This window comes from Oncorhynchus mykiss, chromosome 15 (genome assembly GCF_057628025.1).
Source record: "Oncorhynchus mykiss isolate SJ-2025 chromosome 15, ASM5762802v1, whole genome shotgun sequence".
Lineage (NCBI taxonomy): Eukaryota > Metazoa > Chordata > Actinopteri > Salmoniformes > Salmonidae > Oncorhynchus > Oncorhynchus mykiss.
In genome coordinates, this window is record NC_143036.1 from 63,353,089 (window position 1) to 63,370,851 (window position 17,763).

General features: G+C 43.1%; 2 protein-coding genes across 2 annotated transcripts; one reads left to right on the forward strand and one right to left on the reverse strand.

The window, feature by feature from the left end:
* The first annotated feature begins 187 nt into the window (after nucleotides 1-187).
* LOC110490476 (guanylyl cyclase-activating protein 1) lies at nucleotides 188-6,959 on the forward strand. The gene is made up of 4 exons (XM_021563881.3): nucleotides 188-1,647; nucleotides 5,259-5,408; nucleotides 5,502-5,595; nucleotides 5,705-6,959. The coding sequence occupies exons 1-4, from the start codon at nucleotides 1,450-1,452 to the stop codon at nucleotides 5,830-5,832; spliced, it is 570 nt and encodes a 189-aa protein (XP_021419556.1). The 5' UTR covers nucleotides 188-1,449; the 3' UTR covers nucleotides 5,833-6,959.
* A 1,584-nt stretch (nucleotides 6,960-8,543) lies between these two features.
* Nucleotides 8,544-17,637, reverse strand: orc5 (origin recognition complex, subunit 5). The gene is made up of 14 exons (XM_036944852.2): nucleotides 17,497-17,637; nucleotides 17,101-17,275; nucleotides 15,864-16,142; nucleotides 15,601-15,675; nucleotides 14,897-15,008; nucleotides 14,306-14,436; nucleotides 13,675-13,723; nucleotides 13,404-13,494; nucleotides 13,161-13,216; nucleotides 12,684-12,796; nucleotides 12,332-12,379; nucleotides 12,131-12,241; nucleotides 9,654-9,766; nucleotides 8,544-9,001 (listed from the first exon to the last, which is right to left on the reverse strand). The coding sequence occupies exons 2-14, from the start codon at nucleotides 17,212-17,214 to the stop codon at nucleotides 8,956-8,958; spliced, it is 1,338 nt and encodes a 445-aa protein (XP_036800747.2). The 5' UTR covers nucleotides 17,215-17,275; nucleotides 17,497-17,637; the 3' UTR covers nucleotides 8,544-8,955.
* Nucleotides 17,638-17,763: the final 126 nt, after the last annotated feature.

Consider the following 17,763-nt stretch of genomic DNA (forward strand, 5'->3'; position numbering starts at 1 on the left):
CATCAAAAGGTTAGTGATTCATTTTATCTCTATTTGTGCTTTTTGTGACTCCTCTCTTTGGCTGGAAAAATGGCTGAATTTCTCTGTGACTTGGTGGTGACCTAACATAATCGTTTGTGGTGCTTTCGCTGTAAAGCCTATTTCAAATCGGACACTTTGGTGGGATTAACAACAAGATTACTTTTGATGAATTTTAATTATGAGATTTCTGTTGTTTGAATTTGGCGCTCGGCACTTTCACTGGCTGTTGTCATATCGATCCCGGTAACGGGATTGCAGCCCTAAGAAGAGCTCAGTCTTCAATGAAAACAGTTTCCAGAAGCAGTAGCATTTACTTTACAATTGCTGATCCAGAGAAGCAATGCATATGTTCATATGTATGACTAATGATGCTGCAGTGCATTTACAGTGGTGGAAAAAGTACTAAAGTGTCATACTTGAGTGAAAGTAAAGGCTATACATCAAATTCCATCGGTTAAGAAAAGCGGATGGCACATGCCAACACTCAGACATCATTTAGAAACAGTATTTGCTTAGTGAGTCTGCCTGATCAGAGGCAGCAGGGATGACAACGCTTTATAGTGATAGGTACGTAAATTGGACCACATTGCTGTCCTGCCTTAGCATTCAAAATATAAGTAGTTTAGTACAGACATCCCCAAAAAAATGAAAGGTCCAATCCACAATTTGTATCTCAATATCAAATAATTTCTAAGTAACAATTAAGTACCTTTGTGACTGTTTTCAATTAAAATTGTTAAAAATAAACAAAAATCGCTTTTTAGCAAAGAGCAATTTCTCAAGCAAGAATTTTGTTAGGACTGTCTGGGAGTGGCCTGAGTGGGGAGGGGAAAACTGAAAATAAGATTTGGAACTTTTTCTTATTGGTCTATTAAATCATTTACAGCTTGGTGATGTCACCCGGCAGGCCAAAACTCCATCCCGCCAAAACAGGCTGAAATTTCAGGCAGCCTTTTCAAACAGCTCTTACACTAAAAAGGCATTATCATTTTCACAGTGTTATTCCAACTTCAGTGTGGAAATATATATGTATATATCACATTTTGACTGCACAGGGCCTTTAAATGGTACTTATCAGTTTGAGAAAGAGAATACCAAGGTGTAAGTCAGCGTCCCTGTCCCCATGGTTGGTGGACAGTGTACAGTCCTCCTTTCCTCCAATGGGGCCTTAAGCCCTTTATCAGCTGCTGCTCCTGGGTTACAGCCAACTAGAGACAGGGAAAACACAATAGGGTGTGGCCAGTCCGACCTGATTCAAAAGCCCTGGCCGGTGCCCACCTCCTCCCCAGGTCCCATCGTTGTGTGACTGTGAAGAGCGATACCCTCCGCTTCACAGTAGACCAATAGGGCTCTTAAGGCGACCGCTAACCCCGTCTTTCGACACTTCTATAGGCTCCAGCCATCACAAAAGTCAGCGACTGTACAGACATGGGTAACGCTACAGGATCCACCGTGGAAGATCTCCAGGCTGTGGAGAAGCACCTCTGGTATAAGAAGTTCATGACAGAGTGTCCTTCGGGTCAGCTCACCCTGCATGAGTTCAAGCAGTTCTTTGGGCTCCGGGGACTGGATGCTGAAGCCAACGCCTACATCGAGCAGATGTTCCGCACGTTCGATATGAACAAGGTAAGACGATGTGGCATTCATTGAACCGAAGCTGCTTGCAAAGGGGATGCTATAGGCTAAAATGGGCTTTACATTTATATGTCAAAGTAGGAACGCCTCAGGCACACTCAAAATGGTGAAGGGGACACCTTACCAACAGAGGTATGTATAAGGATATGATTGGCTGCATTGTAAAATCTATGCACTAATTACAAGTGCACCTAAATATATAGTAATGCCATAATGCCTCTACTCAAATAAGACCCCTAGTTCTCCATTTTCCAAAAGCTAAAGTACATTTTAAAAAGTGTGCATCTTAAACCAGCAAAAATCCACAGTTAAACATAGGGAATCTCTTGAATCCAAGGGTTTTGTTTAGACTAGTCTTCCAGATGAGTTTGAAGAAGCTAATCATCTCACAAGTACTAAGGCTCAATTTACACAACTATATTTAGTAACCCTGTCACCTTTGATTATAATATTATAATAGGCTGGGATTGGATTCATATGCGATTTAGTACGAGGATTATTTTGAGAGACAAGTTGTCAATATCTCTGCGGTAGGAGTGCGGTCTGAGTTTATCTACTATTTTTCTCTTTTAAATTATTTCAGCATCAGAGACAGCTGATTTGAATTAGTGATAGCTTATGTGAAAGTTTAATGACAGAACATGATGCATGTGAACAGTTGGTTACACTGATCAGAATATTGAATGTTCACTTCAAAGAAATGACTTGAATCTCCATTTTATCACATTGAACCCTAAGGAATGTCCAGATCTCAAGAGCTGTGTGCCAGATTAGACCTTTATGTGTTTTGAGTTTCCCATTTTTGTCAGTAGCTAGTAGTTTTATGGGTGTAGCTGGGGAGGTTGGAAACCATGGTACTATTCCCTGGGGACAGAACTAAGTGACTAACTACTATTTTCAGATCTTCAGGACAGTGCAGTGAACAAGGCTGGCAATTATGTTACAGAACGGGTTGTTAGAATCCTGGATGCTGATTAAGAAGTGCAGTAAGACAATCTTAGATTGTGCACGTCAGCTGGGTTTAACCAATTCTGATCTTTTTTCCACTAACTGGTATTTTTTTGACCAATCACATCAGCTCTTTTTCAGAGCTGATCTGATTGTAGAGTCGCAATTCAACGGCTCAGACACGAGAGGTATGTGGCAGGGTCTACAGTCAATCACGGACTACAAAAAGAAAACCAGCCCCGTCAGGCGGACCACGATGTCTTGCTCCCAGACAAACTAAACAGCTTCTTTGCTCGCTTTGAGGACAATACAGTGCCACTGACACGGCCCGGTACCAAAACCTGCGGGCTCTCCTTCACCGCAGCCAACGTGAGTAAAACATTTAAACGTGTTAACTCTCACAAGGCTGCCAGCCCAGACGGCATCCCTAGCCGCGTCCTCAGAGCATGCGCAGACCAGCTGGCTGGTGTGTTTACGGACATATTCAATCAATCCTTATCAGTCTGCTGTTCCCACATGCTTCAAGAGGGCCACCATTGTTTCTGTTCCCAAGAAAGCGAAGGTAACTGAGCTAAATGACCATCACCCCGTAGCACTCATTTCCGTCATCATGAAGTGCTTCGAGAGACTAGTCAAGGATCATATCACCTCCACCCTACCTGACACCCTAGACCCACTCCAATTTGCTTACCACCACAATAGGTCCACAGACGACGCAATCGCAATCACACTGCCCATACCCATCTGGACAACAGGAATACCTATGTGAGAATGCTGTTCATCGACTACAGCTCAGCATTTAACACCATAGTACCCTCCAAACTCGTCATTAAGCTCAAGACCCTGGGTCTCGACCCCGCCCTGTACAACTAGGTCCTGGACTTTAACGGGACGCCCCCAGGTGGTGAGGGTAAGAAACATCTCCACCCCGCTGATCCTCAACACTGGGGCCCCACAAGGGTGCGTTCTCAGCCCTCTCCTGTACTCCCTGTTCCCCCATGACTGCGTAACCATGCACACCAACTCAATCATCAAGTTTGCAAACGACACTACAGTGATAGGCCTGATTACCAACAACAACGAGACGAGGGTCCTAGGAGTGTGGTGTCAGGAAAATAACCTCACTCAACGTCAACAAAACAAAGGAGATGATCGTGGACTTCAGGAAAAAGCAGAGGGAACACCCCCCTATCCACATCGATGGAACAGTAGTGGAGAGGGTAGTAAGTTAAGTTCCTTGGCGTACACATCACGGACAAACTGAAATGGTCCACCCACACAGACAGCGTGAAGAAAACACTCAAACTTTTACAAATCGAGAGCATCCTGTCGGGCTGTATCACCGCCTGGAATGGCAACTGCTCCGCCCACATCCGTAAGGCTCTCCAGAGGATAGTGAGGTCTGCACACACATCACCGGGGGCAAACTACCTGCCCTCCAGGACACCTACACCACCCGATGTCACAGGAAGGCCAAAAAGATCATCAAGGACAACAACCACCCGAGCCACTGCCTGTTCACCCCGCTATCATCCAGAAGGCGAGGTCAGTACAGGTGCATCAAAGCAGGGACCGAGAGACTGAAAAACAGCTTCTATCTCAAGGCCATCAGACTGTTAAACAGCCACCACTAACATTGAGTGGCTGCTGCCAATATACTGACTCAAATCTCTAGCCACTTTAATAATTCAAAATGGGATGTAAAAAATGTATCACTAGTCACTTTAAACAATGCCACTTTATATAATATATAATGTTTACATACCTACATTACTCATCTCATATGTATATACTGTACTCTATACCATCTACTTCATCTTACCTATGCAGTTCGGCCATCACTCATCCATATATTTATCTGTACATATTCTTAATCATTCCTTTACACTTGTGTGTATAACGTAGTTGTTGTGAAATTGTTAGGTTAGATCACTTGTTAGATATTACTGCATGGTCGGAGCTAGAAGCACAAGCATTTCACTACACTCGCATTAACATCTTCTAACCATGTGTATGTGACCATTTTTTTTTGTTGATTTGGTCGGAGACCAATCACACCAGCTCTTTTTCAGAACTGATCTGATTGGTCAGAGACCAATTAGTGAAAAAAGGATCAGAATTGGGCTGCCTGTGTAAACGCAGGCATAGTGAAGTGATGGTGTCAGTGTAAAGCTGAGCGAAGTGCGACTAATTTGGGTTGACCCAGAGGGCACTAATGCTGCCAAGTAATTTTGTAGGATCTTAATGTGATCCAGTTTTCTACAGCAGGAAAATAATCCTATAGCAACAGGAAAAGTGAATTATTATGTGGATTATAATTAATGGACATTTTTTGAAGGGGTTGATACATTTTTTACAAAAGAGAAAATCAAGTCAGAAATGTTTAAACCTCAAATACACTACAGGTTTTAAAATGTCTTACATTGCAGGAAAGTTAACCTGCAACATGGTGATCAAATTAAGATCCTACATCTGTATGTCTTGCCACGGCCTTGGCACAGATCAGTGTGGAGATAATCCCCCAGCGATTATACATGGTTATCATCCCTGCATCATCTAAGCAGAACATGATCACCTACATCTTGAGGAGATGACTGAGATAATCTGAGATGGTAAAAAGAGACGTTCCAACTAACACACTTTCCTTTTTACAGGATGGCTACATAGACTTCTTGGAGTATGTGGCTGCTCTGAGCCTGGTGATGCGGGGTAAAATGGAACATAAGCTCCGCTGGTACTTTAAACTGTATGATGTGGACGGCAACGGGTGCATTGATCGAAGTGAGCTGCTAAACATCATAAAGGTATAGAGACCAGTCCAGATAGGCAGTGCTGTGCAATGGAATCTGTATCACACAAAGGCATGCAGGCTAACTCGCTCCTTTTCTCTTCTTCAGGCTATCCGTGCAATCAATGGGAACGAAAACCAGGAAGTTGATGCGGAGGAGTTCACCAACCGGGTGTTTGATAAGATAGATGTCAACGGAGATGGCAAGTGTCCACTTCTTTTTTTTGTCAGACTTGTAGGGTTGTGAGTTCTGTCCCTTTCCATTTCAGGCTAACAATCTCTTGACCTTGTCTTCTACCTTCTACCCATCAGGGGAGCTGTCTTTGGAGGAGTTTGTGGCAGGGGCTCACACTGACGAAGACTTCATGGAAGTAATGATGAAGACCTTGGATCTCACCCACATAGTCGCCATGATCCACAATCGGAGGCACAGTGTTTAGAGTCTGCCCTCAGACGCCTCCATCTCCACTCTCCATTGTAATAGACTGCCGAAGGGCCACATAGGAACTGAGCCATGAGCCCTCAAAAGATCTAGCCCAGATTTGTATAAAGACAATCTTTATCTTAGCAATGCTGAAGAGCCATGCTTTGAATGCATTCTTTGTTGTCGGAATTCACAAGAGGTTGAATGACGATGAAAAATTCCCTTTGCCTGCATACAAATAACTCAGTCAACCATCGCTGGCTGGTTAGTGCCCTTGTGCATGATCTAAATCTGAGAGAGGTCTACATGATGAGAGATTTCTCACACCGTCAGCTGAACCGGAGACCCAACTAGGTCATAAAACATAAGGAGGGTGGAGGATAAAGAGGGTGGAGGGAGTGGAGTGGTGACTACCCAAGGTGGTGATTACCCATTATAACCCATGCATTCCTGACAAAAAATAAATATATATTTTTAAATCCCTCACCCACCTCAGAGGCAGATTCCTGTAGGGAAATTATCATTTCCAAACCACATTGATAATGACGTCTCTAATGATCTTTTGGACCAAACTCAGTTATTCAGTTGAGTGGTTCCTCTCGATGACTGTGCGTCCGGGTTCTATTGGAGGAAGTTATAATTCACCCACTTTCCTCCCAGTACAGTCAGTTGTCAGCTCAAATATGACTAGAACCCAAGTTCATTCTGTGCCATGACTAAACGTTCCAGTTCCTCAGTAAACAGGTTCTTCCACAAGTTAGGGATCAAAATAACTTAGATACTTGTCACAAAATGCACTTTGTAAAAAAATAAATAAGACCAGCATGTTTTTACATTGCACTGGCCCCAGTTGTTAAGAAATTAAAGTCAGCATTTTCAGGACATTAATTTGAAGGAATATCTTAACACAACTACATTCTAATGTTTTCCCTACCAGACAGTAAAGTGTAAAAAATAAATTGTGCACATTTGTTTGTGTTTCTGTGAGTGTGTGAGACATACATGAATGACCAATGCGCTCACCTAGATGGCATTAGAATTACCTTTATATAGATCCATAGCCCACTAACCTTGTTTTACCCAAAAATTGCTCTAGTTTATAATAGTCAAATAAAGATTGAAATCTGTTGTATTTTCATCACACTCCACAGCTTTAATTGCTCACTATTGTTTTAGAAATCAAAATGCCTAACAGACATTACAGCCTCTGTGGCATAATTAAGGAGACAGGGAGGTGAGTCACAAGGCAGACTGCGCCAGTATGGTTGCCATGACAACCATGACCCATTTCCATGGTAACACACATCCATAAAGCACTACAAAAAGGTTACGCAGCACTTACATGGATCTGAACTAATCTGGAAGGAGGGACACTGACCAGGGCAGTCTGACAGTCAGCAGCATGTTTAAAAACGACATGAACATGATGTAAAATATCAATAAATATGCCGGCTGATACATAGAAAACACCCAAACCAAATAAAAAGGAGTAGAGGTCACAGTCAGTCAGGGTAAGGACCTAAAACCACCTAAACTCCCCTTGTGGATCTGACTGTACTGGCTTTACCTCTGCAGTGCTGAACTGGTTGATCCACTGCTCACAGGATAAGTGTTTAAATCTGGATAAATTGTCATCAGTTATGGGATTCACTGGGGCAGGAATGGCTAGTGACAAATAAACAAGTACCCAGGAATATGGCAACTGTCAACCCAGAAAGCATTAATAAGCTACAACTGCAGCCTATAACACACCACTAACCACATATACTAAATCAATGGCACTGTTATCAGGAAGGATGTCAACCATCATGGAGAGCTGATCATTTTACATTTTAGTCATTTAGCAGACGCTCTTATCCAGAGCTTCTTACATTAGTGAGTCCATACATTTTCATAGTTGTCCCCCGCGGGAATTGAACCCACAACCCTGGCGTTGCAAGTGCCATGCTCTACCAACTGAGCTACACGGGACCAATGAGACACTAGTGTACTGCTACTATCTAGTGCCTCAGCTCAGATCCCTCCCACATATAGCTTAAAGGGAATCTGAGAGAGACTATGTAGTACATGGGGCTTTGACCACTATGGAATTTTGGGTAACAATTAATTGTCATGAAAACGGCCATGGATATTGTCAGTCATCTTTGTTAAAAAAATGTTTTGCGCTTTTAATGTATTATACTGAATCTTTGAAAATAGCCATACCTAATGAATACAACACAGCTTTGGTGACAACCACGTTTCAAAAATGAATGGGTTTGACCGCTTGGAACATTTGGTAAGGAAGTTTCTCCTCTCGACCATGCCGTTCTGCTCGTAAAACCATGACTAACATTACCCTCATGTAAAAATGAAAAACTGCTATTGGGTAAACTTGTCTATATCTACTAAATAAAGTGGACCCCCCTAAAATAAACGTTTCAAGATGTTTCTTTTGTGTTCACGGTTATTATCCATAATTGTTATTTACACGATTATTGTGCCGACCTTATTTCATACTATCAGCACAGCCATTTACGCCAACAGAGCAATTAATGGGACAATTTGACTTCATGGGAACGCAAGATCTAGAGTCAGAAAGAAGGAAATGTAGAAATATTACATACCCTACATTTTGTACCTTAAAAGAAGTCTTCGATGAGTCCTTCATTCTACCAGGTTCTTATTGTGCGTAGCTGTAGTTGTCAGACCATGGAGAGAACAGAATCCGGTCACAATTATAAAACCTTTGTTAACAGTGACATTTTATTTTAGGACATTTAATTGAAAAATAATATTGAAGTCCACCACAACCCCAAGGTATCCAAAGGGCTCCTGTGAATCCAGTAAAATATGAATGTTCTCCATTGTTTGTTTACCACAATCAAACAGGTGTAGCTAGGGAATCAATAGGCACATTCACAAGGCAGAACATTCACAATGCTGCAGATGCTGGTGTCTGACAGTGGTTCCAGTCAGTCATCAGGGGGCAGTAAAGCATAGGCCTAATGATTCCATAGTCCTCTGGTCCTGCACACACAGTGAGGAGTCCAGACAACCAAGGCATCTCCCACCTTTCTGCTCATGTTTGTCCAATGTCCACCAGTACATTCCATTCCATCAGAGTCCAGCTGAATTCCTCTCCCTTAAACCACCATGGCTAGAGGAAGTCATACAGGTACTTTACCATGTCAAAGCTCACAGTCCTGGAAATTAAGAGCAGCGGTCACAAAAGTCAGCATCTGATATTCTAAAAATAGAAATGTCTAGCAGTAAAACAGATTTGTGGTGAATACACTAAAGCAGGGCTCTCTGACCCTGTTCCTGGAGAGCTACCCTCCTGTAGGTTCCCTCCAACCCTGTTCCTTGAGAGCTACCCTCCTGTAGGTTCCCTCCAACCCTGTTCCTGGAGAGCTACCCTCCTGTAGGTTCCCTCCAACCCTGTTCCTGGAGAGCCACCCTCCTGTAGGTTCCCTCCAACCCTGTTCCTGGAGAGCCACCCTCCTGTAGGTTCCCTCCAACCCTGTTCCTGGAGAGCTACCCTCCTGTAGGTTCCCTCCAACCCTGTTCCTGGAGAGCTACCCTCCTGTAGGTTCACTACAACGCGGTTCCTGGAGAGCCACCCTCCTGTAGGTTCCCTCCAACCTTGTTCCTGGAGAGCTACACTCCTGTAGGTTCCCTCCAACCCTGTTTGTTCCCTCCAACCCCAATCTAGCACACCAGGTTCTAATAATTAGCTGGTTTATGAACCGAAAGAGGTCAGTTACAACTGGGGTTGGAGCGAACACCTACAGGAGGGTATTTCCCTAGGAACAGGGTTGGAGAGCCCTGCACTAACGACAACAGTAACATACACACCTGGAGATGGCGAGGATGAAGTCCAGAGAGACGGCACATTTGTACTTGGGCGCATCCAACTGGTCATCGTGGCCCACCTGATTCAACAGCTGAAGGGTCACCAAGGAGGAGATCTGGGGGGGGGGGGGGGGCTTGTCATCAACCATATTTCATTTGGCTTTACACAAATAGAGAATTCAGACTGGAGATCAAATCATTTTAAAATCACTTCACATTAAGCCCCTACCACACATCAATTCAAGAGCAGTTCAGGGGTTGAAATAATCTAGCCAAGGGGCCAGCTGGTGAATTAGAATAAGAACCATCCAATCATACACTAATACTACCATCACATGACTATTCCAGGAGTTCCACTAAATAACATCGCTACATCATTTTCCATGATCCCAGTTCAGAGTCAGAGCTGATTGAGGACCTTTTACACTGAAGAATGAGTTTGTTTTATACTGAACAAAAATATAAGACTCAACATGTAAAGTGTTGGTTTCATGAGCTGAAATAAAAGATCCTAGAAATGTTCCATAAATCTCCCAAGAGGGTGGGCCTATGCCCTCCCATGGCCGCTCCCCTTCCTAGTCATGTGAGATCCATAGATAAGGGCCTAATGAATATATTTCAATTGATTGATTTCCTTATATGAACTGAAACTCCGCAAAATCGTTGAATGTTGCATTTATATTTTTGTTCAGTATATATGAGTGCGTTTTACTTTTCATGAATATTCATGTCTATAGTGTATATTGATGTGTATGTATGATACAGGGCTCATTTGTAAGAGTCCTTGATCTCAGCATGACTCCCTGTCAAAATAAAGGTTAAACACAGTGGGGCAAAAAAGTATTTAGTCAGCCACCAATTGTGCAAGTTCTCCCACTTAAAAAGATTAGGCCTGTAAATTTTCATCATAGGTACACTTCAACTATGACAGACAAAATGAGAAAAGAAATCCAGAAAATCACATTGTAGGATTTTTAATGAATTTATTTGCAAATTATGGTGGAAAGTAAGTATTTGGTCACCTACAAACAAGCAAGATTTCTGGCTCTCACAGACCTGTAACTTCTTCTTTAAGAGGCTCCTCTGTCCTCCACTCGTTACCTGTATTAATGGCACCTGTTTGAACTTGTTATCAGTATAAAAGACACCTGTCCACAACCTCAAACAGTCACACTCCAAACTCCACTATGGCCAAGACCAAAGAGCTGTCAAAGGACACCAGAAACAAAATTGTAGACCTGCACCAGGCTGGGAAGACTGAATCTGCAATAGGTAAGCAGCTTAGTTTGAAGAAATCAACTGTGGGAGCAATTATTAGGAAATGGAAGACATACAAGACCACTGATAATCTCCCTCGATCTGGGGCTCCACGCAAGATCTCACCCCGTGGGGTCAAAATGATCTCAAGAACAGTGAGCAAAAATTCCAGAACCACACAGGGGGACCTAGTGAATGACCTGCAGAGAGCTGGGACCAAAGTAACAAAGCCTACCATCAGTAACACACTATGCCGCCAGGGACTCAAATCCTGCAGTGCCAGACATGTACAGGCTTAAGCCAGTACATGTCCAGGCCCGTCTGAAGTTTGCGAGAGAGCGTTTGAATGATCCAGAAGAAGATTGGGAGAATGTCATATGGTCAGAAGAAACCAAAATATAACTTTTTGGTAAAAACTCAACTCGTCGTGTTTGGAGGACAAAGAATGCAGAGTTGCATCCAAAGAACACCATATCTACTGTGAAGCATGGGGGTGGAAACATCATGCTTTGGGCTGTTTTTCTGCAAAGGGACCAGGACTACTGATCCATGTAAAGGAAAGAATGAATGGGGCCATGTATCGTGAGATTTTGAGTGAAAACCTCCTTCCATCAGAAAGGGCATTGAAGAGGAAACATGGCTGGGTCTTTCAGCATGACAATGATCCCAAACGCACCGCCCGGGCAATGAAGGAGTGGCTTCGTAAGAAGCATTTCAAGGCCCTGGAGTGGCCTAGCCAGTCTCCAGATCTCAACCCCATAGAAAATCTTTGGGGGGAGTTGAAAGTCCGTGTTGCCCAGCAACAGCCCCAAAACATCACTGCTCTAGAGGAGATCTGCATGGAGGAATGGGCCAAAATACCAGCAACAGTGTGTGAAAACCTTGTGAATACTTACAGAAAACATTTGACCTCTGTCATTGCCAACAAAGGGTATATAACAAAGTATTGAGATAAACTTTTGTTATTGACCAAATACTTATTTTCCACCATAACTTGCAAATAAATTAATTAAAAATCTTACAATGTGATTTTCTGGATTTTTTTTCTCATTTTGTCTGTCATAGTTGAAGTGTACCTATGATGAAAATTACAGGCCTCACTCCTTTTTAAGTGAGAGAACTTGCAAAATTGGTGGCTGACTAAATACTTTTTTGCCCCAGTGTATATATTTTTTAATTATCCCTTGGATGACACTGCAGAAAGCCTGAGTGTCTCAGCTGACCTGACAGAAAACACTGGCGGTGGGTGCCACTCTGCTGTCCACCACACTGTAGAAGATGGCCAGGAGACGGTCCAGAGGGAACGGCTTGGGCCCCAGCAGGTGATTACTGGTCTGAATGGGAGGGAGGTGAATTCACTAGGTAGAACATCTCATTGACTAAACCTAAAGAATAGTACAACAGCTTTAGCTAAAGATAATCACCTTTTCATGTTTCTTCAAAAAGTTGGTCTTTTTTATTTTGCCATGGTGCTGTTGGGCAAGAGAGAATCATATAATCACCAATAACTAAAACACACAAGGATGAGGGGAAATTATGCAAACAATAACATTGATAGAAACTGCAATCCATCTACAATATTAAAGCTGATCTACACCCCCCCCCCCCCCCCCCCCCCCGAGAAAAAAATAAATACAAGTAGGCAAAGTAGCAGGCAAACAGAGTTGGTGAATATCAGGTGGCATTGATGTTTAACAACAGACTCCTATTCCAACGTGTCTAGCTTTTGAGATGGTGAGGTGAAGGAGGTTCAGGTGCTGAGGAGAGAACAGGTACCTTGAGGAAGAAGCGTTTGTCAGTGCGAGCAGGGTTGTAGGAGGCCAGGTATGCAGCTATCAGCAGGAACTTGGAGTAGTAAGGCAACTCCACATGGGCATGAGCAGACAGACCTGAGAAAGGCAGAGGAAGCTCTCAATGTCTTTACCTGGGAAACATGTACAACAGCATCATCTAAAGATGGCTTGTGGATAGGAGATGAGAGAAACATCTGCTGTTGTTTCCACTGTCTGGGTATCTAGTACCAATGAGTCTGGAGTCAGCCCTCCATTCGGGGATAAACATAGGGGTAGTTTAGAGGGTCCACTCCCCTGAACTCCCTCTCAGGCTGGGGATTAGCAGCAACACAAAGGAGGAGATAGCTGGGGTCTGGGAGTGTGTGAACTGGTCCTGGTCACTAGATTCTAACTAGGTTATTTCCACCGGTCTTGTTCTTAGTGCATGCATATCTGTGTGTCCACACTTCTCCTTGCCTACCTCTCACGGCTCCTGCCTCCTTCTCCTCCATCTTCAGCTGTTGCTCCCACTGCACACTGAGCAGAAGAGAGACATGACAAAGTCAGGGGACACACCCCTATTACAGAGCCAGCGGTTGTGTGATAAAGGCCGGCAAACGGAATTAAGGCCGTCTGTTGTCAGTCCATAAGAGAAGGTCGGTCACGGAAGCTAAATCAATGGGACTCGATCATCTTTGGCTGAGGCAGATGTACACAGACAGACCTGGACACTTCTCGCAGGTACACCGTCTGCATGGCCTTCTTCAGATGAGGCTCGATGTTCCTCCACAGCTTGTGAGTGTCACTCTCTTTCACTGAGGGCAGAGAAAATAAAGGTTGGAATTTAAACATTGATAATCTGAGAGACAAGCTAGAGAGAGGATGACATGAAAGGAATCCATCATCAAATTAAAGTACAGAGAGACACTAAGGGAAGACAGCAAAGTAATTGAAATATTGATGTGGTTACTGTTCTAGAAATATGAATATATTACCTTTGCCTTGCTCCAAAGGTTCAACGAATTTAGAGAAATTGAGGGCAGCCTGTTTGAAAAGAGAATTAAAAATATGAAATGACAACAAGTACAGACTATGATGTCTGTACATGCTGTAAACAACATGTCAGCCAAGGTTGGATCATTATTACAATTCTGCATATCAAAGAAAACCCCAATCCTTCGAAGTAGTAACTCAAGTGGACTAAATAAAATAGTGATGGATAGCCTGGAAACAAACTCATACTGAGTCCTCAAAGGGTAGCATGGAGAGAGTGTCTGTACAACAGAGCAAACTATTGCCTAATCTGAAATGAACCCCTTGCACCAACCTATTGGCACTTCTTTAAGCCCCCAGAATACATCTTAAAGGACTGGGATAAGTGTGCAAGCCATACATTTTTTTCAGACTTACAAGGGGGCATCAAGACACATCTAGAGATAGGTGCAAGGGCTAGTTCTTTATCTGGGCTGTCAGAGCGTGTTATGACAGAGCGTGTTAACAGCTAGTTGAGAGTTACTTTGAGTGTGTCTGTGTCCTTACTGAGTGTGGTCTGAATGTGTGAGCATGTTTGTGAGAGTTCAGTGTTACTATGAGTGTGCCTGACTACTTATGTAGTGTGTAACTGACCAGGTGTCTGAGCTCTCGGAGGTCCCTGCAGACGGAGTAGAAGACTCCCAGTAGAATGTTGATGAAGGCTGAGTAGAGCTCTGGGGAGTAGGATGGGTGGCTGTCCTCAGACAGGATCTGCTGCAGCTCCCCTGCACAGGGAAAACATACACACAGTCAATGCCTGCCTCAAATGAAGTCACACACAAAGATTCCCTCATACATGATTGTGGTCATTTTATGTACAGGAACTCAGACATTCTTTCAAACATTGATTAAATCCTAAGTGTTAATTTTCTCGACCGGATGCCTTTGTTTGCTGTGTTCTGTCAGTCACTTCTCATGTGTTGGTGCAAAACCACAGGTACAAAGAGGAGGTTGGTGAGACTTTAATTGGGGAGAACAGTCTTGTGATAATGACTGGAGCGGAGTAGGTGGAATGGTATCAAATACGTCAAACACATGGTTTCTAGGTGTTTGATGCCATTCCATTTGCACCGTTCCAGCCATTATTATGAGCCGTCCTCCCCTCAGCAGCCTCCACTGCCACTAATCCATCTGTACCTAATTCAATGCTAAAGGCCATAGATGCTTGTCTGTTGACAGCTGTACCTTTACTGTAGTCAGGGAAGTGGAGCAGCAGTGGTTCAAAGCAGCCAGTGTTGGGTCGGAACTTATCCCATACTATCTCACTGAGCAGGATCACCGTCACATTGTCCTCGACCTGCCAGAGAAACCGTGTGTCAGTTACGTAGAGGTACAGAATCAGATCATGGCATTGCATTGTGGATTCACAAAGAATACAACTATGTTGGTAGTCAACAACACCTTTACAACATCAATGCAAGGGGATGTGTTTTCCTCCTTCAAACCTGAGTAAACTAAAGAGGGAGGACAGTTATGAAGACAGCTGTCCAAGTGCATTCTCCCAACACTTCAAATTACAATACTGCTTCTGATTATCACCTCAAAAGGTGCATCTGTCACCGTAACTGCACTCGCTACATGCCACTCACACAGCTGTTAAAAACACCTCTACCAAGATAAAAACAGGCGGCATTCAGCTTTAAAAACTAAACAATAACCTAACATTCGGGTTATGTACCTGCACTTTTGAAGTTCAGAATTAATATGCAAAGAATGATTGTCATTCTTCCTCATCACTGCCTTTCAATGCACATATTCGAGTGCCTCCTTGAAACATTCAATTCAAGGTTATCTATCAAAAAGGGACCGTTCTGCGCTAGTTCACCATCCATCACTCAGTCTGTCTGCAACTTAATGAGGTAGTATGCTCAACAGGTGACATGACTTACCAGTTCCTGAAGGCGCAAGAAGGCAGGGAGGAGATTGGCTTCCATATCTCTAAGGAGCTCAGCCCGGTCCAGCACCTACCCAGATACACACAGCAGAGGTCACTGTAACTGTTTCATCATACATAATATACCACAAATTATGCTTTATAACAATTCACGTTATACTTCATCAGAAAGAGAACCTGCAATGTAACTGAGGATGCAATTTTTAAAAGAAGTGGATTATCACAGGAATATCACAGGTGAGGATGATTTTTACTCACAACGTATCGTGTCTGCTTGGCTGAGGCCTGGACACACAGTTGTTTGTAGACTCGTACGAAGTCTGACAGGGAGGGATTGCGGGACAGTAGGGAGGCAGAGTCAGAGCCAAAGAGGGAGAGGAGAACCTGCTCAAACAGCAGTCCTACAGAGACACATTCCACACAGCTCACTGTGGCATAGGGAAGCTCCAGTTCCTTCAGCAAGGTGTGTATCACATGGCTTTTTCCTGTGGCACGATGACCATAAATGAAAATGGAAGGGTAGCTGCATTGCTCTGGCTGTAGGCACAAAATGTATTAAAGTTTCAATACAATGATTCACATATTTGGGCAAGAAAACATTTTAAATGTATTATTTAATAGCGGCGATGGGTGGTGTTTAAGATGAAGGAGGACAACTTATGAGCATGGCCTTATTTCTATTACAGCATTTTGGATGTTTGTCATTCATATTCCATTTACCCAGTTCAATGTAACATCGATAGGTTTAGGCTACTACATGATACTAAAATTTTCCCATTACCCATCATGAGGTTGCTACAATCTAGTCTATGAATTAAAGTTTACAACGTAGATGCACACATTGACAGACAGTGACACATTGACAGACAGTGACAATCAATATTGCATCTAGCTCTTTGAACTAGGGTGTAATCATTAGTCCAAACAAGAGTTTCTATTGGACAAATGCATGTATGTTTATCCCCGTTTCTTCCGTTTCCAAGAAACGTTTTTTCAACAGAATCATCGGAATGAATACCCCTGATCACACTTAAACATTGTTCACTTTCACAGCAGCTACATTGTATTCCTTCTTGCATCTACATGCACTCCTCCTCTCACATTTTCCTTTTGCTTGTGGACTTCAATGCAAAACACATCAGCTGTCTGAGACCAGGCGGAGAAAATGTCAAACCATGTCATAACCGCTACACACAGCCTACATCTGTTTCACCATATTATCTAAGTAACATCACAGTCAACATAGCTAATAGAACTAACAAGTTAGTAAACCTGCTACAATCATGCAGTACAATTTAAGCAGTTTAGCAGTTAAACTGACGACCCGGGTGGCAATAAATGAGTAAAACCTAAAGCTTACCTTGACTTGGAAGAGTTCCAGTGTTGGATAGTCATAGCCAGCTAACTAACATAGCATCCCTCTGTGGTTGTTTTATTTATTTAACTGTTTACCGTAAGGAACATAATGTTAAAATGTTTCAAATCAGACACAGACCTCTCCCATCAACGCCAGCAGCATGCTCGCCTGGACATCTCTGCAAGGCAACATCTCCATCACGCGCTGCAACTTTTCATCCTCATACCCTAGGTGCTGACGTTGTGCTGCCATTGTTTAGGCTACTTTTAGACACACACCGAACCGTAAAGTGTGTGACTTAAAGTAGTTTGGCCTGTAATAGAGATAAAGAGACAGTTACAGAACAAGGTGACTCTTGACAAACTAACGTTAGCGGTGCATTGTGCAAATTGTCTGTCTTTGCCTTCCTTCCTCTGCAGCAGTGCTAGCTAACTCAACTGACCACAACAGTGTAGCTCTCGTGGAAACTCAAGGGTAGTGTTTAGTTGTTGAAAGTTCATATTTTGTTACTGCAAGCATACTGAATAATGTTACCTGGTTGGAGTTCATGCACTGAAATTACCCATTTCCAACATCCCTGTAAACTTGTCAAGAGTTTCCCGCGTCCCCAAATTTCACCACACAATTTCCTGTCTCTTTACAAGCCAATCACCGCCAGGTTAAAGCAATTGACTCTGGGAGTAGTAGTTGTTTATTAGCAAAGCAATGCCACTATCACCAAATGCCATCACCCCTATTTGCGAAGTTTGGGATGTAATGAAAGCGAGTGATTTAATTGAGGACATTTCGATTCATTGCAAA

Bases quoted from the DNA above. Each gene is read 5' to 3' on its own strand.
- orc5 (XM_036944852.2), bottom strand. From the start codon at position 17,214: ATGGCAGCACAACGTCAGCACCTAGGGTATGAGGATGAAAAGTTGCAG. The intron at 16,143-17,100 runs GTCTGTGTCTGA...TTGTGCCTACAG, and splicing joins TGCTGGCGTTGATGGGAGAG to CCAGAGCAATGCAGCTACCC. The intron at 15,009-15,600 runs GTAAGTCATGTC...TTTCTCTGGCAG, and splicing joins TCTTGCGCCTTCAGGAACTG to GTCGAGGACAATGTGACGGT.
- LOC110490476 (XM_021563881.3), top strand. From the start codon at position 1,450: ATGGGTAACGCTACAGGATCCACCGTGGAAGATCTCCAGGCTGTGGAG. The intron at 1,648-5,258 runs GTAAGACGATGT...TCCTTTTTACAG, and splicing joins GCACGTTCGATATGAACAAG to GATGGCTACATAGACTTCTT. The intron at 5,596-5,704 runs GCAAGTGTCCAC...TCTACCCATCAG, and splicing joins GATAGATGTCAACGGAGATG to GGGAGCTGTCTTTGGAGGAG.